Below are 27832 nucleotides of genomic sequence, written 5' to 3'. Positions count from 1 at the left end.
TGTATAAGAGACAGGGCAGGTGCTTATCACTGCTCTGCGCCCATTTGCAGAGGGTGAAAGCAAAAGCAGAGAGTGCAAGAATGAGGAAATGTTCCCGCTGGCCCTGCTTGCTCCTGCCAGTGCCACTGTGGCTTTCCCAGCTGCAGTCTGTGCTCGGGCTGGGTGGGCTTTCCAAGGAGAAGCGAAGGAAAGCACCGCTCCACCTAACGCCAAAACGGTCCCCCCACCTATTTTCAGAGAATCAAAACCAATGAAACAGGAGTTTGTTTGACCTGAAACAAAATGTTTCATCTTGTTTGTTTACTTTTTTTCCCGACTGAAGTCAGGTTTAGGCTGACTTCCTTTTTCTTTCAGGTTCATTTTTAAATAACAAAGTAAAAAGCAGTGAGGCTGCGTTTTGAACCTGCCAAGGAATGGGCAGCTTCTGAGCATTCCCAGAAGGAAACAGGAATATTAGAAAAGCTTGATATTAACTCCTTCATTGTTTTCAAAAGAAAAAAAGAAAATCCCTGTATTTTTCTCTGTGAGCCCTGTTTGCGGAGTTTAGCCAGGGTGCTCAAATACTGCTGGGTCCACAGATCTCTTGTTCTGTGTGTCTGTATATGCATTTTGCTAGAGAAGAAGGGAGTTTCAGAGCTGAGCACCCCCTCCACCTCCCTGGGATGCCCAAGCCGTGGCACAGGTAGAGCCTCTCCCTGGGGCTGTGCCGTAGGAGAGGCTGTCGGTGCACAGCGAGGACGCAAGGACTGAAGTCCCAAGGACACAGCGCTGGGAGCAGGGGACAGGTGAGTGTGGGACAGGCTGCTCACGCAAAGCAGCCGCTTGCAACGGGATGGAGCCGTGGCCAGTGTGGTCACGCTCGGGCTGAGCAGAGCCCCAAGCGCTCCCTGATGCTGTGTCCGTGGGCAGCCTGGCTGGCCCCTGTTTACTGCAGAGCCAGGGCGAAGGTGGTGCCTGGGCGTTCGTGCTTCCCCTCGGGAGCCAGCGGTCTGCCGGCGTGCTGGGCTGTTTATAGCATAACTCTGGGTAACTCATTGACCTCCGCGCCGGCGGCTCTGCTGGGAAGCGGAGGTTCCCAAGATGATAAGCCACTCTTGGAAGAAATTCCTTTCCTCGTGCGAGGGAGTGGCGGTGCTGGGCACGCTCACCCGCCTTGCAAACACGTACACAGCCCTGTGCACACGCACGGGTGCGCACCGCGTCCCGGCGCCGGCAGCGTTCCCTCGGGGGGACCCAGCCTGGAGACACTGGAGATCCGTGGCCAAGAGTTCTGCAGGAGGAAGGCGGTGGTGGGGAGCAGAGCAAGGGGCCCCGCGCAGGCCCCGCGGAGGAGCAGGTCAGTACAGCCGCTTGCACCGCTCTGCCGCTGCACCCGCCGTGCTGGGTCTCTCGCTGGGCGCCGGTCGCATGCCTGTGCCCTTCGTCCCCAGCTGAGCAAACACGGCTGGGACACGGCGGTTGCAGGTGACTGGAGCGGTCCAGTGCCGGGACACGGCTGCGTAAATCCAGCTTGGGGCAGAGTTTCCATTTTTGGTCCCTGCTGAATTGGAGGCTCAGATGTGGCGATGATGAGCACACCGGGGAGGGATAGGTTTGTTTTGGGTCTTTTGTACCCAGAAACTGATAGGAGACGGACAGCAGAAATCACGGCAGACACGCTGCATTTAGGAAGTGGATTTGGTCCCGGGGAAAGGTGCTGGTGCATGACAGCCCTGGAGACCAACAGTGTCTGCAGCAGCTGTGTCCCCCAGACAGAGTGTGCCCAGTCCCCCTGCCCACTGTTTTGTGCCCTGGGGAGGGAAGTGTGGCTGGCTGGTGCTCTGCCTGCAGACGCTACCTGGCCTGGCTACACTGAGTTCACAAAGGCAGTAGAGACCCTGCAGAGCTGGCACAGGCAGAGACCCACAGCCAGCACAGGCTGAGACCCCCAGGAAATATACTTTCTATAAGTAAGTTCTATACTTACTAGGACTAGGTTTTTCCAGGGAGGCCAGTCTGAGGGCTTCAGCAGCAGCAATGGGCTCTCTCCAGGGGACATCGAGGGTCTGTAAGCAACAGAGTAGGAAGTGGAATGAAAGGTTTTTGGGTTGATGGCCAAAAGGAAAATTCCATTTCAGGTCAAACAGGAGGTTGATACCTTTGCTTGCAGAGGGGTGAGTTTAGGCACTAAGTTATCTAGGTAAACTTAAAAGAAAAAAAGAAATTTCAAGACCACAAAGGAAGACATTTTTGTTTAGAAAATGAAACAAAACGTTCTGTTGATTTAAAAAAAAAAATATTTTCCACTGGGTAGAAGAATTTGACACTAATTGGTGAGGAGGTGTTGCTAAAAACAACAACATTCTAAGGGAAACAAAAGTCTTTGAAAACACCTGCCCTGTTTGAATGTTGACCACTTTGACAACTTGGGCCCAAAACAGCAACATCTTTTCTGTAAAGATGTGCCTGCCTCCATCACAGAAACACAGGCTGAGCACAGGCAGGCTGAAACCCATGCCTGGATCTGAATTTCCCATCCAGTTCCTGCACCTCTGGAGCATCCCTAGGTCAGTTGGGGGAGTTTTCTAAATGCAGAGCTTTCCAGGGCCAGCATGCAACAGGAACAGACAGTGTCCTTGCCACAGGGAGAGCAGTGCCGGCCTGTCTCAGCAGCTCACCCTTCGTTCAGGTCCCTGCAGCATATGGGAAACATCAGCTCGACTTTAGCACACCAGGAGAGAGCTGCAGCACTTTGCACTGTAATGTCTGGGGCTCAGGAGGGCGGGTGAGCTGCAGCAAGGAGGATGGTCCACTTCTTCAGGCAACCCCAACATTTTGACATCTGGTTTCTCCTGATGAGGACTAGAAATCCCCATTCTTTCAGTCTTTTGCTGGGCGGGCAGGCTGGTACCTGGCCAGGTCTGCACAGGAGCATCGCTTGGTGCAACCCTCCCTGCAAAGCCTTCTGGTTTGACTTCACTTTTGTTAGAAATTTCCCCGCCAGTTCCATGAACACGGACTCTATCCTGCCACAGCCTGTCCCACAGCTAGATACTCCTCATGCTTTGTTTTAGGGTTATTGCAGTGGTGCCAGGCAGCCCCCATCATGGCATGGGAATCTGGTGAGAAATTACTCACTGGTGTCATTACTCACTACTCTAGAGAAGCTCAAGGCCTTGTCATGCATTGGTATGCAGCCTGGCTATCTGGGAGAGCCACTGCAGTGGTGGCACTGGCATTGGCTGGTTGCTGAAGTAAAGGTCCATCCATAAAAGACCTCCCTATCTATGACTTCTCTCCCTAGACCTTTTGGTTTTTATTTTGCAGGGGCTGTGTTGCTTTTCCCTAGAGATGGTCTGCAGACATCTGCCACCCATAGCACAGTGAGACCACACAGCTGGTCCTGAGTCCTGATCCTGGAGACTGGGAAGGTCAGAGCATGTGAACAAAGAGGCAATAAGACTCAATCCTGGGCAGCACAAGGGATCCTGCACAGCAGACAAATCCCTCCCTCCTGGTGTTTGCATCTGGGATTCAGACAGTTCTGATCCCAGAGATGAGATGAGCCCTGCTAGCCCCACAGGAGCTCACAGTCTCTCTGTTTGCAGAGAGCTCAGCTGTGGCTTGCCTGGACGTAGCTCTGCTCTGCTGAGGTTATTGTAGAGCAGGCAGTGCTGTGAATCAGGGAAAGTGCTGGCTTGGGAGGGCAGTCCAGGAGTGGCTGCACAGCCAGCACCAGATGGAGGATGCTGGACGAGCCCCAGCGGTGCATCCCCACAGGTAAGACAGGTGCTTGCAGCAGTGTCAGGAACAGGGATGCCTTTAGAGGTGGGTAGAGATCCGCGTTGAAGCTCTCTGGAGGAGCCAGCTGGAGGCTTGGGCAGGCGTGGGGCTCCCCATGCCATGGCCAGCAAGAGGAATGAGAGGAATGTGCCACGTGGGCCAAGCGATGCATTCCCAAAGGCAAGGGCAAGACAGGAGCTCAGGGCAACAGTGGGGCCAGCACAAGGCAGCAACTCCAGCCAGCAGGATGAGAGACTCCAGGGTGCCGCATCCAGCTCTGCAACCCCCTGCACAAAAAAAGGCACGGACCTGTTAGAGAGGATTCATAGGATAGGAGGGCCATGAAAATGACTGGAGGGCTGGAACTCCTCTCCTAGGAAGAAAGGCTGAGAAGAGAAGGCTCCAGGGACGCCTTATTGCAGGCTTTCAATGCCAAAAGGGGGCTTAAAAGAATGATGGAGAGAGTCTTTTCACTGGGGTCTATAGTCACAGGGCAAGGGGCAGTGGTTTTAAACTGAAAGAACATAGATTTAGATTAGATATAAGGAAGAAATTATTTGCTGTGAGGGTGGTGAGACACTGGTACAGGCTGCCCAGAGAAGCTGTGGCTGCCCCCTCCCTGGCAGGGTTCAAGGCCAGGTTGGACGGGGCTGTGAGCAACCTGGGCTAGTGGAAGGTGTCCCTGCCCATGGCAGGAGGGTTGGAACAAGGTCTTTAAAGGTCCCTTGGGAGACTTCAGCATACCAGATGTCTACTGGAAATACAATACAGCAGAGAAGAAACAGTCTTGGAGGTTCCTGGAGTGCGTGGAAGAGAACTTCCTGACACAGTGGGTGAGGGAGCCAACTAGGGAAGGTGCCCCACTGGACCTGTTGTTTGTGAACAGAGAAGGACTTGTGGGTGATGTTATTATGGTTCGGGGCCATCTCGAGCATGATCATGAAATGATAGAGCTTTCAATTCTCAGGGAAGTAAGGAGGGGAGTCAGCAGAACTGCCACCTTGGAGGCAGAGTTTGGCCTGCTTGACAGAGTCCCTTGGGAGGCTGTCCTAAGGGTAAAGGACTCCAGGAAGGCCAGACATTCTTCAAGAAGGAAATCTTAAGGTTCAGGAGCAGGCTGTCACCATGGACCAAAAGACAAGCTAGCAGGGAGGAAGACCAGCCAGGCTGAACAGAGAGCTTTTGATGGAACTCAGAAAAAAAAAAGAGTTTATGACCTTTGGAAGAAGGGGCAGGCAACTCAGGAGGACTACAAGGATGTCATGAGGTTATGCAGGGCCAAAATTAGAGGGGCCAAAGCCCAAATAGAACTTAATCTGGCTACTGGCATAAAATACAATTAAAAATGTTTCTATAAATACATTAGAAACAAAAGGAGGGCAAAGGAGAATCTCCATCCTTTATTGGATGCAAGAGGAAACATAGTGACAAAGGATGAGGAAGAGGCTGAGGTACTGAATGCCTTCTTTGTCTCAGTCTTTACTAGGAAGACCAGTTGTCTTCAGATACCCAGCCTCCTGAGCTGGAAGACAGGAATGGGGAGCAGAATGAAACCCCCATAATCCAAGGGGAAATGGTTAGCAACCTGCTATACATATGTCTCTGGGGTGAGATGGGATCCACCCAAGAAGGTGGCAGAACCACTCAACAAGACACTTTCCATCATTTGTCGACAGTCCTGGCTAACTGGGGAGGTCCCAGTTGACTGGAGGTTAGCGAATGAGATGCCCATCTACAAGAAGGGCTGGAAGGAAGATCCAGGGAACTACAGGCCTGCCAACCTGACCTCGATGCTGGGGAAGGTTGTGGAGCAGATCATCTTGAGTGCCATCACGTGACACGTACAAGACAACCAGGTGACCTGGCCTAGTCAACATGGCTTGATGAGAGGCATGTCCTGTTTGACTGACCCGATTTTTTTCAATGACAAAGTGACCCACTTAGTGGACAAGGAAAAGGCTGTGAATGTTGTCTACCTAGACTTCAGTAAAGCCTTTGACACTGTTACCCACAGCATTCTCCTGAGGAAACTGGATGCTCATGGCATACTCTTCGCTGAGTAAAAAACTGACTGGATGGCCAGGCCCAAAGTGTTGTGGTGAACGGAGTTAAATCCAGTTGGCGGCAGGTCACAGCTAGTGTTCCCCAGGGCTCAGTGCTGGGTCCAGTTCTGTTTAATATCTTATCAATGATCTGGATGAGGGGATCGAGTGCACCCTCAGTAAGTTTTCAGACAATACCCAGTTAGGCAGGAGTGTTGATCTGCTTGGGGGTTGGAAGGCTCTATAGAGGGATCTGGACAGGCTGGACCGATGGACTGAGGCCAATTGTATGAGGTTCAGCAGGGCTCAGTGCTGGGTCCTGCACTTGGGTCACAACAACCCCACACAACACTACAGGCTTGGGGAAGAGTGGCTGGAAATCTGCCCAGCAGAAAAGGACCCGGGGTGTTGGTTGACAGCTGTCTGAATATGAGCCAGCACTGTGCCCAGGTGGCCAAGAGGGCCAATGGCATCCTGGCTTGTGTCAGAAATAGTGTGGCCAGCAGGACCAGGGAAGTGATTGTCCCCCTGTGCTTGGCACTGGTGAGGCTGCACCTTGAATACTGTGTTCAATTTTGGGCCCCCCATGACAAGAGAGACATTGAGGTGCTGGAGTGTGCCCAGATAAGGGCAATGAAACTGGTGCAGGGTCTAGAGCACAAGTATTATGAGGAACAGCTGAGGGAACTGGGGGTGTTTAGGCTGGAGAAAAGGAGGCTCAGGGGAGACCTTATTGCTCTCTACAACTACCTGAAAGGAGGTTGTAGCAAGGTGGATGTCGATCTCTTCTCCCAAATAAAAAGTGATAGGACAAGAGGCAATGGCCTCAAGTTGCACCAGGGGAGGTTTAGATTTGATATTAGGAAAAATTTCTTCACCAAAAGGGTTGTCAAGCATTGGAACAGGCTGCCCAGGGAAGTGGTTGAGTTACCATCCCTGGAGGTGTTTAAGAGGGGTGTAGATGTGGCACTTAGGGACATGGTTAGTGATGGACTTGGCAGTGTTAGGTTAACAGTTGGACTTGATGATCTTTAAGTCATTTTCTAACGTAAATGATGTTATGTTTCTATGATTCTAACCCAAACCATTCTCTGACTCTGTGCCCACCACCCCCGCCTCGCCAGCAGACGGTGCCTGGTCAAAAGGCCCATTGTGCATTGTGGCTGGGGCTGGGGCTGAGCCGCGGTGGTAGCCGGGCAGGGAGCAGCACGCTCATCCCTGCCAGTGCAGCAGCAGCCTGCTGGCGCGGGGCTGGTGGAGTTGCTGGACACATGGGCTGCTGCTTGGGGACCCCCTGGCACCAGGACTTGTCCCTGGGGTGCACAGGTAAGCTGTGTGTGGGGATGACATGGTCCTGCTCTGTCTAAGCAGGGCTGTGAGACCTGTGGCTGCAGAGATGACGGGGCTGGTGGGGAGATCCAGTGCTGGACACTAGCTTTCTTTTGGCTACTTGCCTGCCTTTCCCAAGATGGTCACTGGTGTCCCCTCCTCTTGCTGGGCACTTGCTGTGGTCACTGGATTTGGGTGTGTGGGGAAGCCGGCAGGGCATTTTGGCCAGGGAGGGGAGAAGATGACTCAGGAGTTTGGTTTATTCCCATGCTGTTGGCTTTTCAGGACCCCTCTTGCCACCCCTGTCCTGCTGCCACTGCTGCCCAGGAGCACCTCAAACGTCGTAAGGCTTGCAGAGCCCATGGGGTGCTGCCAGCCCCTGAGGTGCGATTCCCATACCGGCATGCCTGGATGAGCTACTGGGGCTGTGCTAACGAGATGGAGGAGGGAGGTGGCCCAGGGCCAGCAGCTGTGGCCATGTGTCCTCTGGGAGAGCCCGTGTCAGCGGGTGCCGCAAGTGCCTCAGCCCCAGCTGCAGGGAGTGCAGCCCCAAGCACCCGGACCTGTGCTTGGCTCCAGGCTGGGGCTGCTTCCTGCCCACTGTTACAAAATACTTCAGCACCAGGGAGGTAAATGAGTCACTGGGCGACTGAGAGCAACTCCCCACCAGCAGTTTCAATTGGTCTCTTGAAAAAGCTCCCAGTTCCCTTTCTGAGTCTGGTCCAAACAAAAATAAACACTAAATCGGCGAGTGCTGCAGGGAGCAAACCCCTTTCTCCTCTTGCCTGAGTGACCTTGGTCCCCGCCTGGCTCTGTGGAGACCCACCAGCATGCTTGGTCATGCTGCTGGCAGAGGTGGCATGAGTGGTGTCCGACCTGCCACTTCTTTCAACACATCGTATGGAGACCCCTCGGGCAGGGAGCATTCTGCTGGGGATCTGAACGCCTCTCCCCACCACCCATCTTCCCCAGGTCAAGAGTGTGACTCCTGCTGCCCCCGCTCGCCCATGCTCCTGCCCCGCTGGGACCACCTGCAGCGCACCGCAGCTGAGCGCCAGGGAAAATGGTGGCGAGAGAAGACCATGGCCTCAGGTACCTGCCCCCAGGGAAGGGGGACCCAGCCCCTGACCACCAGGCCCTGCCAAACCCAGCGGAGCCCGCTGGGGTCTGCCGGGATGCAGGGAGAAGAGGAAGGGAGGGAGGAGTGAAGCAACCAGCAGTCAAGCCCAGCCCAGGCAGGAGCCAGCTCGAGTTTAGCTCTGCCTCTGGCTTGTTTCACTTCCCTATCTCTGTTTCCCCCATGAGTGGAAAGGGACAGAGTTGCTGGATGACATCCTTTAAGTGTGTTCAAATTAGCTGTTGAAAAATGTAGAGCCTTTTCTTTCAAAGAAAAGCTTATTCATTACATGTCTGTCCTTGGGTCATTCTTTTTTACTGTTAACCATAAATAATGATTATAATTCTGCATGCAAATAACACTTGATTTGACTGACTAGCAAAGCTGGCTCAATAAAAGAACTGTAGAGTATAGTTATGGTCAGAGAAGTGACTTAGAAAAGCCGCTGCACGTTCCAGCTCCAGATCTCTGGGTATGTGTTTGTCTTACAAGTCCAATCTGATTACTGACAGAAATTGCTTTTTAATCTTGTTATCCCTCCACAGCCAATACAGTTGCAGAAGAGCAAGATGGATTTTTATGTGCCTCAGCCTTTATTAACATAATTACGAGCTAAATTTCAGTTCCCAAATTCTTTATGGCAATAGTTGACAATGTGTGAAACAGAAAGAATGCAGCTTGGATTTCAGATACTGACCAGATCAGGCAGGGGAGAAAATCTTATTTTGACTGTGAAATTGATGAGCAAAGAGTTTTGCAAGCCCTTGGCTCTCCTGTGCTAGGGAAGTGGTCTCACTCTGAAATCTCCTCCGAAAAACTCTCTGTGTCTTGGTGTCATCCTTCTACCAAATCTGCTCACTGAGGGTCTGTTCCAAGAGCAAGGAGGGAAAGTCACCTCACTTCAAAGCCACTCCTCCACTGGAAAGAAGCCAGTCATCAAGGGTATCATGTAGTTAGGACACATCAGTCCCTGATCTTGCCTCCAACCTTGAGCATGGTTTTAGGGTGATAGCAGATTCACACAGTCCCCAGCCAGATCTGCTGCGACCCACGGGCTTTGCTTTCAGGTGGCACGGTTAGGCAGAGTATTCTAGACCTCTGCCACAAAATTTGACAGCAGCTCTTCTGTGTCCCCCCCTCCTTGCTAGGTAAGGCTGGGGCATCGGAGCCAAGCAACCCCACTATGAAGGCAGCAGAAGGCTTGCCAGACACCTCCTTGGTGCTGCTGGCTGTCGGGGAGGGCTTTCCGCCAGGTAAGATGCTGCCTTTGACATCACCCAGATTTCTAGTGGTTGAATGTAGCAGGGCCTGGCACCGCAGCTAACCGATACCCTGTTGTCCCTTGAGCTTCTCATCTTTGCTGCTGAAGGGGAATGACACGTGGGGTTTGTGTTGTTTGAGCATCGCAACCAGGCAAGGGCTGGAGGCACTGGTGGGCTGGCTGCAGGGAGGAAGGGTGGCAGAGGTAGCTCTGTGTGGCACAGAGCTCCTTCTTCCCCTTAACCCTGCACATTTCCTTTTCAAGAGATTTCGCTCTTCTTCTCTGTTGAGAGCCGCTCCTCCCGGTGCCTCAATTCCCAGCTCCAGGAAGCAGCCAGAAAGAAGATGTGGGCCCTGGAGAGTGACAACAGAGATGTCTGTGCCCTGTTCAAGGTAGGAGCCCCAGCCCAGCAGAGCAGAACATGTACTGGGAGGCTCTTGCAGTAGTGGGATGTGTGATGGGATACCAAACCTAGCCAAGAAAGACTTCCTCCAAGGCTGCTGCAGAGTACGTTCCTGCACCCAGGTACTCTGTAGGGGACTGAAATGATGGGGGAAATGAACTGGTAACAGGTGAGAGGAAAATGCAAAGCTGAGCCTCATGTCGGGAGCCTCATATTTGGAGGCTCTGAGCTGCCTGAGGGATCATGCAGATAGCCCTGGGGTGAATCTTTTCACAGGGGTAGGATCACCAAAGCTGTGTGTCAGACTCAGATCCTAGGTGGAGGTGACATCTCTGGACATGATCAGGGGTTCTCAGAGTATTGAGATTCATATAGAAAAATCACCACAGGCATAAGAGATGTTTCCTGGACTGAACTCTCCTTCCCTGCTGGTTTTTAAGGACCTGGCCCCTCAGAGCTCCCTGCAGAGCTTCCCAGAAGACCTTGAACAGTGCAGACATACTAGTGCCAGCAACAGGGAAAGAGCTTCTTCCTCGAGGCACAGTTGCTGCTTTCAGCCTCAGCTACAGTTTGGAAGCTGTGCCTGTCCTGAATGAACACTAACCCACGTGTGGTATGGTTCAGGCATCTGGGCTTCAAAAGCACAGTGGTTCTGGTGTGCACCACAGGCGAAAAGATTAGGAGGAGGAGATGGACATTCTTTGCCCTCCCACTGCTGCACCATGCGGAGCTGTCATCCCTCCTGGCTGAAGGACTCGACTGGCTGGAGCACCCTCCCCTTAGCCCCAGGCAACCCACTCACATAGCTTTGGTCTCAACTATACTAATAAATAAGTGCCTAGTCTCATTCCGGGGTCTAATATTATTCCCAGGCTGACAAAGGAGACACCCCTGTCAGCGTCCCAGGACCTTCCCTTAATCTTGATTTGTCTTCCGTGTGTAGGAGCTGTCAGCCAGGCTGGTCTGTATGCAGGCACAGGAGGATCGGTTCATCCTCACCTTCAAAACCCTAGAAGAAGTCTGGAAGTTTTCCACGTATCTGACTTTAGGTAATGTTTTCAAGGTGTGGGAGATCTAAACAGTGTGAGAAGCATTGTTGGAGAAGGTATTCTTCGATACCAAGAAAACAGTAATGTAATAGGATGTACTGATGAAGAATATGAATTAGAAAGGCCTTGGTGTCCACCTACAGATTTATGAAACCACTGTCTGGATCAGTGAAAGGAGGATGCCTTTGGGTAATCCCCCTATTGCATTTTGGGGATGGAGACAGACTTAGAGGCTGTTGCCTCACAGCATGGCTGCAGACGACACACTGGGAAACACCCAAAGAGCACTTCATCCTGCCCAGTGAAGGAGGGCGCTAACACAGCTTTCCCTCTGGGTTTCTTAGGGTATGTGGGCAGCTGCCTGGAGCAGCTTCTCTTTGACCAGGAGTGCTGGCTGAACTGTGCTCTGATGGAGGACACAGAGATCAGAGTCACTGTGGATGAAGATCGCTTGGCCACCATATATATGGGTCTGCTACTCCAGGAAGGTGAGAAGGGACTGCATGTGTAGGGACTTCCTCAAAAACATCTCAGCAGGGCTGTGTTGTAGCCCTGTGCTGGGCTATGTCTTACACTGATGCTATTGACCTGGGCATGACTCTTTCTATCTGCAGGTAACTTCTTTTCCAGGGCAGTGCCCGGTGTCTGGCAGCAGGAACAGGAGGGAGAGGAAGGCCTGCAGCTCTGCAAGAATGAGCTGATCCATGTGAAGAATGTTGGAGAGGAGTCCAAGTGGGAAGGGATGTCTTTACTGACAGGTCAACGAGGCCTGGTTCCTGTGACAGCTCTAGAGCCAATACCTGACCCATTTTACCAGTAAGTAGACTGGCCAATTAATAGGGCTCAAGCCAAGATTCCTTCCTGATGCTGATGCATAAGCTGGCACCAAGCCTGGGGTGAGAAACTGCTCTTGCCTCTGGCAATGAGCAAGAGCTACACAATTTTATGAGGGTTTACATTATGTATGAAGACAACCACTGGAACCAGTTCAGGTCCTGTTAATGGGACAGAGCAAGGACATACTTCAGATACCATTCTTGTATGATATTGATTTAGGTTATACATGAGATTGTTTGATTTACAGGTGAATAACTGGGAGAAAAAGCATAGCTTAAGTAATGACAATCAAAGTAGGGCCTCATGTTGGACACCTGCCTGAGCCTCAAAGACACCTGCAGCTCCCCTTGTACTCACACAGTGAAATCCTCCTTACAGCCTGGCAAATTTATCCTGCTCTTACCATGTGGTGTGAGGCTGCAGTCGTGAAGTGCAAACTGCCCTGTGTGTCCAGTAACACCACTGCAAGGAATTACTGAACTGGCCATGCTGGCCATGTTCCATAGCAGCTCTTGGAACTCCCAGGGGACAGAACATCTGTCCTGCTTGTGTGAGACCATCCCTGGTGCTGACCTGAGGACAGGACTTCTCAGAGAGGACCAGTGGTTCCCCTTTGTCTTGCAGGTGGTTCCTGAAGAACTATGCTGTGAATTTTTGCATCTCCCGGGAGATCAGTGGGACAACCTCTCAGCCAATTGGTGAGTGATACCTGTGTAATGCAGCTGCCCTCCCCAGGGAATGGCATGGCTCTTGTAAACCTGGGTTTGGCCACAAATGCAAAGGGCCCATCTCTTGTTCTGACAATGACAATCCATTGCAAGGTGCTCTAAGGGAATACTGCATCTTTGGACTCTCTGAAATGGAGAACAGAGCTTGCAAATTGCATGTACTTAAAAGGATGATCTGAGGAACACAGAGTACAGAGAGTTGCTGGTGGCATCCTGTCATTGGGTTTTTCTATTCTACTGCAATTTTATCTCTCCCTTAATTCTTTCAGGACTGAAGTTTTAAATAATTAGGCTTCCACCAGTGTGCACATGAAACCTGTGCCCACCATTCACCCATTAGCCTCAGGCCATTCCTGCCCAGACACGGGCACTGTTTAGAACGTGCTGGACATGGGAGGTCACTGCAGGTGTGAATTTGGCATGTAGTGTGATGGACATTTGCACTATTAAAAATTTCACTCCTGGCAGAGTTGAGACAGTGCAGCTTCTGTGATGCTCCATGTTTCCAGCCACCTTTTACACTGCAGCTCTCAGAGGTTTCAGTCTTTGGCGCTGTGGCGTTTATCCATGCCTCTTGTATATTTTATTGTAAACATCTTCTCAGGAAGAAACTGCAGAGATCTGAGTCTGAGAGTACAATAAATCTTAGGGGACAGAGCCCTCTCAAGCCTTCTCAAACTGAAATCATGGTTTCTCCTTGCCCAAGTCTTTTCCAGTGGGGAAGTTTTAACAGTGGCCTCACACTGAAATGCCCTTGTTTGCCTTGCTTTCCCAGTCAAAGGCAGGTGCACAGCCACAGAGGACCACAGAGGAGCTGCATGGGATGAACTGAGTTTCTCCAAAGGAGACAGCATAGAAGTCATTGGCTTCTTCATTCCAGGACTCCCATGGTTTGTGGGCAAATCCATCAGCAGTGGGAGCATCGGCTTTGTCTCAACCCAATACATAAGTCCCGAGGCTTGTGAACCTCTGTAAGTTTACTGCTACCCTCTAGATTGAATTAAACTCAGGAGAAAATGAAGGGAAGATTCCAAGTCCCAACTCAAGGTTATATGAGAGTTCAGGGCAGGTAATTTGCAATGCAAGGCCTTCATAGATCTGTCTGAGATTTGTCCAGAAGCCTTGGCCAGGCTCTGCTGCCAACAGGCTGCAGGAGTCTTTGCTCAGACAAAGCAATCGTTAGTGCACTTGCCTCAGGTGATTCTTGGAGAGGAACAGATCTGGCCCTGGGCTAAACCTGGCTTTATGCTAAGGCAGCCCAGGACTTCTGTGTACCAGACAAGCTGTCTTCACAGTTCCACCTAGGAATGTTCTTGACTTTGTAGCTTTGTCTGAGGGGCTGTGAGTCTGCAAGGTGGCGAGAGCAATCACTGCTGAGGAAACGAACTCCTGCTTTGCTTCCTTCTGCCCTTTTGCTTTCCATGGGATTTCAAGGCAGAACAACCACAGGTACAGTTCCTCACTGAGCAGAGTTAAACACCCTCCCAAGTACACAGACAAGAGTTGTCTGGGGAGAAACGGTGACACAACCCCACTCTGATTATCTGGACAGTTGGTGGCTTAGAGACACATCTCCAGTTCAATACCTATCCAAAAAGGCTTCTCCTCCAAGAGTGTGTGTGGGAGGATGAAGTCTTAAACTATTGCTAGGTCTGTTGGGCTTTCCTGGATCATGATTACTCATGGTATGTCTTAGGCATTTTTCTCTGACACTACAGAGAACAGAGAGGAGATCAGATGTTGCCCTGGCCTCAGAAAGGGCTTCTGGATACAAAAAAGACCAATAGGTCCTTCCTTCTGTTACTCATCAGTTCCTCCATGGAGAACCTGGATCTGAGAGTGCTGGTGAGGAAGGTGTTCAGACTCCTGTTTTCATCTGCAGCAGAGATTTCTGGTGGGAGGAAGAGGAGGGATGGGAAAGCTTTGGATGTAGTGTCAGGGGATGGGGACATGTTGACTGTTTTCCTTGATGTCTGCCTCAACCTAGGGGAAAAGGCTTGGTGTTTCTGAGTGAAGAAGAAAAATCCCCTTTCCTACACATCCCCTGCAATGGTGGCGAACAGCACTTCACCACTCTCCTCAGTGACTTGGCACGCACTGACATCACCTCTGTGTACCGGCTGGGTGAGTTTTCCCTCTCCTTATGTGCCCAGCCCCATGGCTCCCCGTGGAAAGCAGTGCTGGGCAGTGTCTAGAGAACTCCTTGCATGGGGCTTTGCAGAGGAGACAGTGGCTGTGGTTGACACAGCCTTCAAGCCCTCTGCTCAGCTGGTCCTGGACATTGTAGATATCCTCAAGAGCTGGGCCCTGACACACTGCACTTTGTTGAGGTCTTCTCTGCTTCCAGGGCAGCTCCTCAGCTGTAGTTCACCCTGGCAGATGCTGCTCTTGACTGATCCTGGCTGTAGGTCCCTGCCTATAGCAGGTCCTCTGCTGCTGTCTGACCCTTGGGTTTATACTGAGGGGGATGCACAGCTACAGGGGTAGGTGACACCATGTCCAAGCCCATAGCGGGAGCCAGGAGGTCAGCGTTTCTGGGTACTCTTCTCAGGTTCTCTATGCTTGCTGTGTGGCTTTTGGACCACAATCTCTATTTCTTGCCTTCTCACTACCTAGAAGCACAATGTGGCCATGCAGGGCTGAGCTTGGAATCCGTGGAGGCTCAGGGGACCTCCCAGACCAGCCAGCTCAGGTGCAATGAGCCCGGGGTAGACCCTTAGAGATACACACGTATCTGAAACCTCTGAATGGACACAACAATGTTCTTAAGAGAGAGAGAGAGCTGATAAAACCCTACCTGTGAGAAACAAGACCTGCTTGTTCCCAGGTAATTATAATGTTACTGGTGCTAACTTCGCCACCAGCTAAAAGCTGTTCTCCATGGTCTTATGTGGAGCCAAGCCCCAGCAGACAGGAGGTTTGAAACTGCATCTGCGTGTGGTGCCTGTGGCCAGAAGTAAGCCTGCTCTCCCACGTTTAGGTCTGGCATTTAGTAGCACAGCAGGAGACCTCTGTGAGGTTTGAGCACTGTGTCTGCACATTAACACTGACCAAGGCTTCAGCCTTTTTGTTCTCTGTTTGTCTCTTTGTGTAGATGGTTTTGAACCTACAGCCATGTTCCCAAAAGTGCCATCAGGTGAGTACGTGGAAAGGACAGAATGGCATGCTTTTATGATGACTTCTGAGGGTGAATTTTGGCATGGGGAAACATCCCACTGTGGTTTGCCTGTCCCTTCCAGAGGCTGTTCTCCGTGGCTGTAAAGATATCCGGCTGTCCCACTCTTGGGAGGAAATAAATGACTTGGCTACAACTAGCACCTCTGAGCTGTCTAGCCCAGGGAGTGAATCAGCCCCTGCTATGTTGGAAGATGTCTTCCTGGAGAAGTTGGATGATTTTGATGATCCCAAGTTCTTTATTGACCTGAATGCTGGACACATGGAAGATGCTGATGTCTTTGACCCCATATTAACCTTTCTTAATCAAGACAGTTATGTGCCCAGTTTTCAAAGCCTCTATGATCTCAGTTTTTCTTTTCTCAACTCCACTTTTTATGGTTTCTCTGACGAGGATGAACTGGTCTTGTACCTTGAGATGTCCAGGAACTGGGCCAAGAGGACTCATTCAGTTTGGGCTCATGTCAGGCTCTGTTTCCTCTTGGGTAAACTCTGCATTAAAAAGGTCAAGTTCTCCCAGGCTCGAGTCTACTTTGAGGAAGCCATGAGCATCCTGGACAGGGGTTTTGGGGACCTGCCCCTGTTGACTGCATTACATGTGAACCTTGCCTCCATCTACTTGAAACAGAACATGAAGCACAAGTTCTCCTCCCTGCTGGGAAAAACAGTGGCCTTGCTTGTCTGCTTGCCTGGCCGCTCTTTCAGCTCTGAGAATGAACTGGAAGTCATGATGTATGTCCTGAGGGAAGCCATCGCTGTGGGTAATGCTCTCTTGGAGGCACGGGTCTGCTTCCTTATTGTCAAGCTCTTCCTACAACTTGGCAGAAATGATGAAGTACTGCCCTTTACCGAGCATCTTCAATGTCTCACCACCACTTTACTCAGCCCAGACACTAGTTCCATGCCACTGGATGCCACCCCCATCTTGAGCTACCTGTATGACAAGAAGTACTTGCCAAATATTGCTCTCGCCTCTGCCAGGTTGTTTGTTCCCAGTGGCATCAAAGGGTCACTGACACCCGTTTGGAGAGCTGGCTTCATCCTCCAAAATACTTCCAAACTCCTGGGAAGCCAACTGGAGAGGAGCAGCATCCCAGCACTGGCTTGTTTCTATCTCAAGCAAGCACTGCATTTCTCCTGTGAGACCAGAGCTGTGCCCATCCAGAGGATGCTGTGTGCCATCTTGTCCAGGATGTACCTCCAGCACGGCGTGTTGGATGGGGCAGTTCGTTATGCAGCCATGGCTGTAACCCTCAGCAGACTGATCGGCGAGGAGGAGGCTTTCGAGTCTTCTCTCTCTTTGGGGTGGATGTATCTCCTGCACAGCCAGCCGGGCCCAGCTGCAGACATCATGTGGCAGCTCTTGCGCTCTCTGCATGGGACAGACAGTATGACTCAGGGGGGAGCTGTGCACAATCTCCTGGCCATTGCCCTCAAAGGAGAAGGGCAGGTGCAAAAGGCTGCAGAGAACTACCTCTGGGCCCTGCACAAAGCCAAGGAAACTGGGAACAAGAGGAACCAGGCTATTGCCCTGGCTAACTTGGGGCAGCTGAGCCTTTCACGTGGGGCATGTCAGCTCTCTGAGCTCTACCTGCTCCAGTCGGCTCAGCTCTATGCTGAGCTCCAGGGCAGCGAAGACCTGGAGATGGAGTTGGTGCGAGTGCTGCTGTGGCTAGCGCAGGCCATGGTGAACAGGCAGAGGATGGAAGATGCCAAGCTTTGTTATGAATTGGCGTTGGTTTTTGCCCTGAAGTGGCATAACGTGAGGAGTGAGTACAGCTTTGCTGGTGGGAACCAGGGCAGCGTTCATCTCTGTGCAGCACCCTGTCAGGTCTCTAATGCAGTCCCCTTATCTTCCTTTTCCCTTCCCTGTACCATGCAGGTCAGCTTCACATCATTGAGTCTCTCTGCCATTTCTACAGCAAAGTGTCTCCCAGTCTCCAGGCCTGCATCACCTACCATGAGCAGTGGGTATCTCTGGCACAACAGCTGCAGGACAGGGAGCTGGAAGGCAATGTCCAGCAGACCCTCAGCCAGCTCTACCAGGCTTTGGGCACATCTGGGTAAGTCTTGTCTGTGGCTGTTCGATGCTGTTAAGAGTGGGGTCCCTGCTCACCCGAAGACAGAGCAGTGGCTTTTGTGGGGTGTTGAGAGAGAGAGGTGGGGGAGGCGCGTGGTAGCTCTAGCTGCCCCACAGGCAGGCTGCCAGCTAATGTGCTGCTGGGATTTGTGAGCTGTCGCTGTGTGGTGAAGAGGGGAACAGTTCAATGTCAACCAGAGCACCGTGACAGCCAGGCAAACACCAGGCTGTTAGCTGGGACAGAACTGGGGTCTGGCCAAACACAGCTTTCCAGAGAGACATCCAGCCTTGATCAGAGGGGACCCAGCGACAGGGAATTCATCACTTCCTTTGGAGGCTTATTCCAGTGATTAATCACCATTCACCAGTAAAAATAGGTTCCTTATCTCTTACTTGAATAAGTCTGGCTTCAGCCTCCAGCTGCTGAGTCTGCCCTTCCTATCTCTGCTGGAATATTTTCCCCAGGGAGGTACTTAAAACCCATATCAGCTCACCTTTCAATCTCTTGCTTGACACATGCAGGTGACCGATTAGATTGGGTGGGAGGGGAGAGAGGGACTTGAACAGACCACAGACTTTCTTCAGTCTTTGAAGGCAAACATGTCAAACAGGGGAGATCTAGCTCCCATGTCCCAGAAGGACAAATGGGCAGGGGCTGTCATTAACTTGGATGTTAACCTTCCCATGCTAGGTCACAGTGAGTTCAGAGGGAAGGCATTTAGGAAGCAGACGCCTGTCATGTGAATGGTGCTATTTAAAATCACAGAGCACCCTATTCCCTGGGCTCGAAGGACAGCTGGAGTCCAGTTGCCATCAGGCGAGACACCAAGCAAACAAACATGCCCTGGGCACTGCCTGGTGCTCTCTTTGTCACAGTTGCCTACTGGAGGCAGTGTGTCCAAATTGCTGGCTCGTCCTGCTGCTTGTCCCTTTGTCCTCTAGTGACCATGGGCTTGAAAAGGGGCTATAAGGTCTTGCACATGTAGCTGTAGATCTGCTTCTTTGCCTGCACTGAGGGACAAGCAATAAGAGAGATGTGATTTGGGGTGCCAGATGCTGTCTGGAAAATGAAGGTGCAAGCACTCCCTGCCTATGCCACCATGTGTAGCTGGGAGTGACTTTGGGTCTTAGTGTAGGGGGACATAGGTTTTTCAGATGACTCGACAAAACCCTTTTTATCAACTAAAACAAGCAGGCGTGGGGAGCAGCCCCTCTGGGATCAGGTTACCTTGGGGCTCTGATGAGCACTGGGGTCCTAAGCTGGTCTAAGGTGGCCGGATGATACACACACATGCACTAAATCATGGTGACTTCCACGATTTTACCAGGATGCACTGCTCAGAGCTGTGGCTGTCCATTTGGCTCTAACCTTTGGCAGCTGTTGGAGAAGACAGGATTGCCGATGGGGAGGTGTTGTGGTAGCTTTGCAGCTGGTTGCTGGGGGCATCCTGTGATTTGTCTGTAATAGCTTTTTGCCTGTTACCATCACAGAGCTTTGAGACAGTCCCTGGACTGCACCAAACAGAGTCTAAGGATCTTCATCGACCTTGAGGAGACTGTGAAAGCTGCAGAGGCCTGGCTGCAGGCGGGAAGGCTCTATTATCTTATGCAGGAAGATGAGCTGGTGGAAATGTATTTTCAGGTATGGAGAAGGGGGCTGGAGCTGTTCCATCCCCACCCTGGCTAGCTGCATTCCCGTTACAGCTCCTTGGTAGGAGCCTTTTGGGGATGGAAGACCTGGAAGGGAGAGTTCTTATGAGCAGTGTAAACCTGTTGCTGGAAGGAGGAGCTGTTGCCTTATACTCATGCACTATCTGGCACAAAATTTCCTATCTTTCCTTCCATACACTGGGTTTAGAGGATTCTTGGGTGAAAGTAATTGAATTTATTGACTAAGAAAGTGATGTAGGACTGCCAAAGGAAGCTGGAGGTGCCAGGTGACTGGCTCCCATTGAAATACAAATAGATAAGTGGTAAGGTGCCAGGGAAGTGCTTGGAGACTCCTTGAAGTAGAAGACTATTGGCTTCTTTCCATCTCTAGCATTATTTTATCAGCTGAGATGCAAAGTGGAAGAGCAGTTCATAAAGTCTTAGGGGTCCCTCATTCAGTGAGAGGCTTACATTAAAAGATGGGAGATCTTTCACATGCCCAGAGTGAGCAGAGCAGAAGGCTGGCTGGGTGTGCTGGAGTTGCACTGAGCTGGGGTGTCCAGCAAAGCACCAGCCTGGACACATGTAGAGGATGTTTTGTGTCCTTGCTCTGTTACGAGGAAGCAATTCGGAACTGGTGGGGCTTGGTGACTGAGTTACACAGTGGTGGGCACAAGGAGAGGAGCCTTTCCCATCAGCCACACCAGCTTGCCCCTAAATCAGGGCGGTAGAGGCAGTGAGTTACTGGTATGGGGTGGCTGCTCAGTGACATGGGTGAAATGAGGCATCAGCCTGTTTCCTAGGGCTCACAAGGGGGATCTAAGGCCCATAACAAAGAGCTATCATTGCCTCCCTGGCTCGTGGCTTCAGCAGGGAGGCAGGGGCTAAAGGAGGGGTGACTTCCCATTATGAAGGGCCAGTTGACACCAGATCTCAGCAGGGCACATCTGAGTCCCTGAGGGCCCTTTCCCAGACAAGGTCACTGGCAATGATAAATTATCATGGTGTAAGAAACAACATGTTCTGGCTGGAAGGTGGCACCAGGACCAAATGCGTAATTGGCACAAATAACTGTTCTTCCCCAGAAGTTAATGTACATACCCTCCCTCCTGCTGGCTCGGCCCTTTCTCTGTATAAGCTGTCTCATCCCCTTGGCAGTCTACACGTTGGCTCAATCATACCAATGACAGAGCAAGGCCAAGGCAACTGCTGGCCCCACTGTCCCGACTCTAAATCCTGATGCCGTTGGATATCCCAGCTGATCAGTTTGTTGCACTGACCCTGCACAGGGATGGGTTATCTGGCTCCTGGATCCATCCTTACACACATTACTTGCCAATGCATCACAACAGACCCATACACCTTCTGGCCAACCCATCTCCATGCTGTTTGGAGCACAGGGGCTCAAATTTATGATGACTTGATTTTATTTAATCACACCAATGTCTATGTGCAAATGTCTCTTTCCAAGGCTTACTCCAGTTCTTTATCCTTCTAGGCAGCCGTTCAGACTGCTCTGAAATGGGAGAACTTCTCCTTGGCCATGGATCTTTATGAAAAAGCAGGTGATACCTTTTTTAATGGCAGCCGAAACAGAGATCGAGCGGTGGAGTTTTATAGGGTATCGATCTCTCCAAGCATTTCTGTCCTTGTGTTGCTGCAAGGTGGTGGCTGTGAGGAGCTTTGCCCCAGGGCTGGCTGCAGGACTGTGTGACCAGGCTGGAGGGGTGGAGAGTGGAGAGGGATGGGGTGATTCTGAGTCTGCCAGAGCGCTGCAGGGGGGAAACTGGGGGCACAGACATGTTTTGCAGTAGCTGCAGCTCGCCCCAGAGATCATTTGGGAGGTGGGAACAGGGTTCTTGCATTACAAATCCTGGCAGTTAGGTGTGAGCTGGTCACTCCTGAGGACATGCTCAGTCAGAATTTCAGGCACCCTAAAAAGGGGAGGCTCAGGTTTTGAGAACCATGCTCTGGGACATGAAACTCATTTCATAGAACCTGAACCTTCAGCACTCAGCCACCTCATTGTCTGCCTGCCATGGCAAGCGCTTGATCCATCTCCTGCTGCTCTGTCACCCCTCTGTGGGTAGTGCTGTGCTGATACCTCCAGGATCAGCCTGGACTGACTGTTCTTTCTCCTCAGGGAGGTGCTGTGCCCTTGGCCAGGAAACTACAGGATACTAAGACAGAGCTACGGCTGTTCAATAAGCTGGCAGAGCTGCAGATCGGTCTGCAGGGCTACGAGAAGGCGCTGGAGTTTGCCACGCTGGCAGCTAGACTGAGCATCAGGGTCGGTGAGTGATGCACACCCACAGGGCACAGGGACTTACTGGCTTCTGCAGAGGCGGTTGCCTTTCTGCCTTTCTGCATGAGAACAGTGTGCCCATGAAAGGGGGATCTCCTGCTTTCATAAGACTGTTGATTCTTATCCTAACTGGTCACATCTTTTTAAGGCCACTTCCCTTTTTAGGTTGCATGTCAGCCATATGGGAGTGCTCTGCCGTGGCTGTGGTGTGACCAGCTGAGCAGAGAGTTGTTGCTACACCGGATCAAGGGAAGTCTTATGATGGCACAGAACTGAACAGTTTCCTGTCTGTCCTGGCTCTTCTGATAAATTAATCCCTTCCCATTACAGAAATAGTTTGAATGGGCATAATGCCAGCATAAATGTTGGAGATGGAACCAGTGTTGTAATAGCCCTTTCCAGAGCCCCAGAAATCCCCTGGTTGAATGATAGTGTCCCTGGGCAATCTGTCCAGCCTTGGCATCAGCAACCTGCCCATGGCTCTGTTTTCCCTGAACCATCTTCAAACCCAGTGTCTCCTTATGAAGATATCCATGCCCCCAGGCTGTTGAGCATATGCATCCCCAAGCAGCTCAGCATGCTGGGCTGGGGATGTATTGCGAGCGTGCTGCAGGCTGACTGTATTGGCAACTGTTGTTTTCCAGGAGATCAATTGCAAGAGCTGGTTGCATTCCACCGCCTGGCTACAGTCTACTATTTTCTGCATATGTATGAGATGGCAGAAGATTGCTACCTGAAGACGCTTGCCCTGCGTCCCCCCTTGTTGCAGTGCTCTGGAGAGGCCCTGTACTACTGCAAGGTGTATTGCCACCTTGGCAACTTGACCCTGCACAAACTGAAGGTAGGAAACTTTTCCTTGAGGCTGTATTGAACACTCCGGGCTTGACAGAGAGCTGGAGGTGGAGTATCACATCCACTGGCAGAGCAGCCACACATGTAGATTGTTTCATCCTGTGACTCTCCATCCTATCTGCGGCTTCAGAATAAATGCACACAGTGCTGGCACAACCAGGTTTTGAAGGGGGAAAGACAATTTAGAAAGAAGTGCTGGCACTTAGCTGCGACTATATAAAGCCCATTTCAATGACGTCAGGTGTCACTGGGTTCTGCCTGGAACCACTGGTCTCTGCTCCAGCTCCCTTATACCCTGTGATCTTCAATTAAGCCACTTCCTAATGCCTGCCCTGTCCTTTACGTTAGGATGAACAGGATGCAGCAGCCTACTTCCTCCTGGCCCTCGCCGCAGCAACTGAGCTGGGAGACCAGAAGCTGCAAGATCTCATTTATACCAAGCTGGGTGACATCCCCAGTGCCCCACGGGTGCTCGAGGGCACACCGGGCTCTGCCACACACCGGCCCAGATGGCTGACTGAAGGTGGCCATGTCGTCTGACCAACCTGCCACCCTGGGGACTCCGCTATGAGCCATCAACCAGCGCTGTGCCATGCCAGTGGCATGGGTCCATGTGCTCCCCACAACAGCCAGTCCAGGAGAGGTCCTGAGCCACATCCTAAGTAGCTGGCAGCATGTGGGCTTCTTGTCCCCTACAGGCAAGGGACCAAGTACCCTCATTTTTCAGGAGAAGGGCTGTGCATCACAGTCCAGGCAGCACATTGAGGCTGGGTGTCTGGCCAGGATGAGGTCCCTGCAGTGGTGCTGGAGTGTACGGTGCAGCAGGGCTGAGAAAGATGGCATTTCAGGAGTGCAGCTGCCCTGCCTGCGACAGGGACAGGGAGGGCTTCCTTGTGCCTGCCTGTCCCCCCAGCTGCCCCACACATGTCAGTTCCCATGGGGCAGCTCAGCCTGACCCAGATGTCTTTTAACTTGAATAGCAACTCCTTTATTTATTTCTATCTGGTTTTTGTTCTGTCTGCTCTGTAGAGGTCTGTGACCCATACCTCTGTAGAGCCTGGGGCCCCTTTAGTACAAGGGACAACCAAAGCTTTTTGGCAGTGAGAGGCAGAATTAGTGAAAGGAGAAAAATGAAAAGGGCTGGTCAAGTCTCACATGGGAACAAGCCCTGTATGCAGGTGGGCAGCAGCTCAGGGGGGAGGCAGAGCCCACCCCCACCCCAGGCCTGCCATTCAGTCCCAGCTCTTGCACTGGAGCAGCCAGGGTGGCCTCTGCTGCCCGTGTGGACTTTCAGCATCTAAAGCATGAGCATAAAGCTTTGCAGCCCAGCACCCTTCCCAGCCTCTCTTTCTCCAGGCTGCAGAGCCCCGTGGGACACAGGAGCGCCAGGGAGCGGACGGTGAGGATGGGGACACTGTGCAGTGGCACACATCCAGCCCCCCAGACAGGGGTGCTGATGGGGAGCAGGGGGACTTTCAGTGGGGAGAGGCAGCTGCCTTTGCATGGACCATTGGCAGTCAAAGAAGTAGGCTGCCCAGCAGACAGCAAGCTGCCTTCAAGTGTCCTGAGCTACATGGCTGGAGCGAGCAGGGGGAGCGGGAGGCACGGAGGAGGCTTCTCCTGAGAGCTGCCGCCCAGCACCGGGAGCAGCACGCAGCTCTCCTCCCCAGCCCATCTCACCACCAGAGAGCAATAAATGCCCACATTTGCAGCCTCACACAGGCGAGTGATAATAATACCAGCCTCGGTTTTCAGTCTGGACTGGTTCAAAGTGAAGAATGAACAACTTTTTCCAGCTCATCTCTTTGCTCTGACAACCAGTGGCCAGCCACCCAGCTGGGGCTTCACAGAGAGACCCTGTTCCAAGTCCTTCCACCTCCCTGACATGCTCCACTGCTTGGACATACTCAATGCAGAACATTTATGTCCTTGCTGCTCTTCGCAAACGCTGAGTTCATTTTCCCCTTCTAATCCATGCAAGGCATCCATCATCGGAGCAATACTTTACTGCTTGTTTACTGAACATTCCTGCAATGCCATTAGGGTAGCCTCAGCCCTGAGCTCAGAGGAGGTAAATCTTAATCTCATTTGAAATACAGCAAGCTCAGAGGACAACTGGTCCCCCAAACCTTCCTGCCTCATTCGATGGGGCTGCCTGTTCTCAGTTCAGGTGGCTGGTGCTCACCGTGCTATGGCAGAATCTTTTCAGCAGTTTTTCAGTTCAGTTTCTCTTTTATTTTCATACATGGGGAAAAGCACAGTCTCTTATCTGTGTGCCAGAAGGCAGGTCAATGACTGGATATCAGGCTATCAAGGAGAGGGAAGAGAAGGAAGCTTTGATGGCTCTGAAAGACCTGAGGGTCTGCGTGATGCAGAAGTGTCCTGCCCTGGCACCAAGATCTGCACCCATCTCTCCTGCTGTGCCCAGCACCTCGCTTAGTGGTGATCTCCAACCCCACAATAGCTTTCCTGCAGCAGCTGCTTCACCCAGACTGCCTGGTCCTTGTGGTGCTATGGTGCTGTGAAGAGCCTTTTCACCTGGGGGTGGGGATGTGGGTGGCTGGACCTCTATCTGTACTAGAGCCCCTAGACCAGTGGCCAGTGGCTGTTGCAGTTCTTGTCAAAGTTATGCCCAGTGGAGGATGAATCATGCAGAGAGTATCCCCGCTAAAATATCCTTTCTAGAGCCAAACCCGAGGCTGTTCCGCCTAACACCAGTGAGAAAAAAATGATTTGTTTGAACATAGAGGGTCAGTGTCTCAGCTGTTCTAAATCAGCTAAGCTCCATGAAGTCAAACAGAGATGTTCTGATTTTCAAGGACTGTGGATCTGGCCCATGGTTTTTAACCAAATGTGTCCCCATTAAATCACAACAAACAAATTTGTGGTGGTTGGTGGGGAGAAGAGACTTGCTCCTTGAGAACATCCTATAAAACATCATTTCTCCTCTCCCTCATCTGCCTGCTTGCCCGCCCACTCCCACATGTTGTGACAAAGCTGGGATGTTTTCCTAGTGGGATGAGAGGTCAGGGTGGCCAGGGCTAATTAAGCTCCATAATAATACTTGGAAATAAAGTGAAATTTAAATCAGCCAGTCATGCGTACCGGCTTCTGGTCGTGTGCCCATGGCAGGGTGAGGATACTGTGTCCCTCCAGCCACCAGTGTGGTTTCATGGGCAAAGAAACAGATACTTTGGGGATTTTGTGCCAGAGATCACCAGGTGATGGCTCAGGTCCTGGGGCAGCCAGGTTGGGGGTTATCATCCTCCACCCATTCTTGGGTGGGGGGATGTTGTCCATCATTCTCAAGGTATGGCAATGAGGAGTTGTCTGTATTTTAGACACAGCAGGGAGCACCTGTGTGTGCATGTAGGGAGGGATCTCAGGGACCACGTAAGGGATATACACCCAAGGTGCTGCAGGGTGCAGAGCCTGGCCAGAGCTGTGATGTTGCTCCAAGAGAAGGTTGTAGGAGCAGGACTGTAGGAACTCAGGAGGTATTTCTCCTATGGTAGGTATTGGCCACCAGTGTCCATCTTTCCTTCACCAGCACTAATGTCAGCCCAAACAGATGGGGGAAGAATTAGGGAAGGGGAAAGAATGGATCAAGTCTCCTCTTACACCAGGTGTCATTATCTTGCCGTGGCTTGTGACTTATTTCTGAGTCACATGTGACTCTCTGCTCCATGCCCAGTCCCAGGAGTCTTCCTTCTTTCAGTCCTCAGCCAGATGAGCTGGAAAAAGGACTGGTGGGGACCACGTGCAGTAGCACATGCCTTCACATGGCTGCTAAAAGCAGCACCTTCCTTTCCAGCACTTCCAAAGGGTAAAGGGTGCTGTAGGAACCTCCTCACTTTGGCTTCAGTGCTTCTGTGTGCCAGTATCTGGATCTGGTGCCAACCTGTTTCACTCCAGTCTTTCATCAGTGTGACTCTCCAGGCACCAGTGCTACCAGTCCTGACATAAGCCCACCTAAGAGCCAACACTGGCACTCTGACCCATTTTTGTTTGATGCCTCAGGGGGCCATTTAAGGCCTGGAGTAAAGAGTGACTGGATTTTTTTAACATATACTCATTCTTGGACAGTGGAAATACCATGACAAGAATAATTCTTGGATCATCTTAGCTCCGGTGTGAGCCTCCCAAGGCATTAGGGAAAAGGAAGCACTGATAACTGTAATAAATAAATACAGATAGACTCATAGAATCGTTTAGGTTGGAAAAGAACTTTAAGAACATTGAGTCCAACTATTGACCTAGCACTGCCAAGTCCACCACTAAACCATGTCTCTAAGATAGGGACAGAAGTGCAGAGATAGCTAGATTTATTTGGGTTTACACAGAAACTATTCTTTCATGCAGAAATACAACACCCAACAATAATAATTATCAGCAGACATCTTTCGTCATTCCCTTACTGTACAGTGCTGCAAATCTTCACTGGGCCTGTATTGGACAGAGGCTGGACTGGATGGAGAGACCCTCCTGTTCCTGTCTGTACCATCCAGCTCCAGCAAAGCCTTTTTCCACTCCATGACTCAGATCCCATGGGTTAAACGAGGGATAGAAACCCTCTCTGAGTACTGCCAAAGCACGGCAGTTGGGCAGGGAAAGCACATGGTGCTTGGGAGGGAAGTCTGAATTTTGGTGGTGTGCTGTGTGGATCCAGGGTACAGGTGGGAGCCGCCTCTCCCATTCCAAGGACCCTGCTCTGGGCATCCACCTAACCAGAGTCATCAGCCACAGCTGATGCTGATGCACCACCCCTGCCAAAAGCACACCATGGCTATGCAGAGCTCTTCTGGAGCTCAGTGCCCAGGTTTTGTAGCTGGTGTCCACAGATGTCACATTGTTTATCCATCTCTGTCAACCTTGGACTTTGGCATACTTGGCCTCCAGCATCAGCCTGCCTCTGCTGGAGGCTCCTCCATGATGTGGAAAAGCAGAGAATCTGAGGCAGAGGAAAATCTGAGCTCATCTTATCTCAGATGTGGCTGGTCTTCTCTAGCCAGTATCTTCTTCTGTTGCTTGGAACATTAATGAGAAGTTGGTAAACACCAGCTGTTCTACTAAGCAGAGGTAGGTGAAGTATGTAAACTGGGCAATTTAGAATAAAAATCATTTATTTTCACAGTAACCTGGGTTTTTGTTCAGTGGTAATTGGGATCATAAATATGTATGCCAGAAGGCGTATCGGAGGTTGATGCCGGGAGGCTGAGCAACAGCCAAGAGTTGCTAACTGT

The 27832-nt window shown here is 51.4% G+C and overlaps 1 protein-coding gene across 5 annotated transcripts; it reads left to right on the top strand.

Annotated features, from left to right (window-relative positions):
* The first annotated feature begins 738 nt into the window (after positions 1 to 738).
* Positions 739 to 27832, top strand: SH3TC2 (SH3 domain and tetratricopeptide repeats 2). 5 transcript variants are annotated; one of them, XM_026858396.1, is made up of 18 exons: positions 739 to 785; positions 8106 to 8225; positions 9399 to 9503; positions 9776 to 9903; positions 10858 to 10963; positions 11308 to 11451; positions 11578 to 11779; positions 12425 to 12498; positions 13304 to 13499; positions 14516 to 14652; positions 15623 to 15664; positions 15768 to 17471; positions 17585 to 17765; positions 19274 to 19424; positions 20931 to 21053; positions 21576 to 21726; positions 22382 to 22578; positions 22938 to 27832. In XM_026858396.1, exons 2-18 carry the CDS (start codon positions 8141 to 8143, stop codon positions 23127 to 23129), a joined length of 3918 nt encoding a protein of 1305 aa, XP_026714197.1. In that variant the 5' UTR covers positions 739 to 785; positions 8106 to 8140; the 3' UTR covers positions 23130 to 27832. The 5 variants fall into 5 exon arrangements, with proteins under 5 accessions (XP_026714197.1, XP_026714195.1, XP_026714199.1 ...); XM_026858394.1 differs by lacking the exon at positions 739 to 785 and adding an exon at positions 1081 to 1336; XM_026858395.1 differs by lacking the exon at positions 739 to 785 and adding an exon at positions 3671 to 3759.

The sequence above is a fragment of the Athene cunicularia genome, assembly GCF_003259725.1.
Source record: "Athene cunicularia isolate RWA chromosome 13 unlocalized genomic scaffold, athCun1 chr13_part1, whole genome shotgun sequence".
In the NCBI taxonomy this organism is placed as follows: Eukaryota; Metazoa; Chordata; class Aves; order Strigiformes; family Strigidae; genus Athene; species Athene cunicularia.
The sequence above is the reverse complement of the archived record's forward strand: the minus strand, read 5'-3'. Positions and strand labels throughout refer to the sequence as shown.

What these genes read in the sequence shown, in the direction of transcription:
- SH3TC2 (XM_026858394.1), top strand. Translation starts at nt 1,081, where the DNA reads ATGATAAGCCACTCTTGGAAGAAATTCCTTTCCTCGTGCGAGGGAGTG. An exon ending in CAGGCCCCGCGGAGGAGCAG is followed by an intron (nt 1,337 to 8,105) that starts GTCAGTACAGCC and finishes CATCTTCCCCAG; the next exon opens with GTCAAGAGTGTGACTCCTGC. An exon ending in GAGCGGTGGAGTTTTATAGG is followed by an intron (nt 21,054 to 21,575) that starts GTATCGATCTCT and finishes CTTTCTCCTCAG; the next exon opens with GGAGGTGCTGTGCCCTTGGC.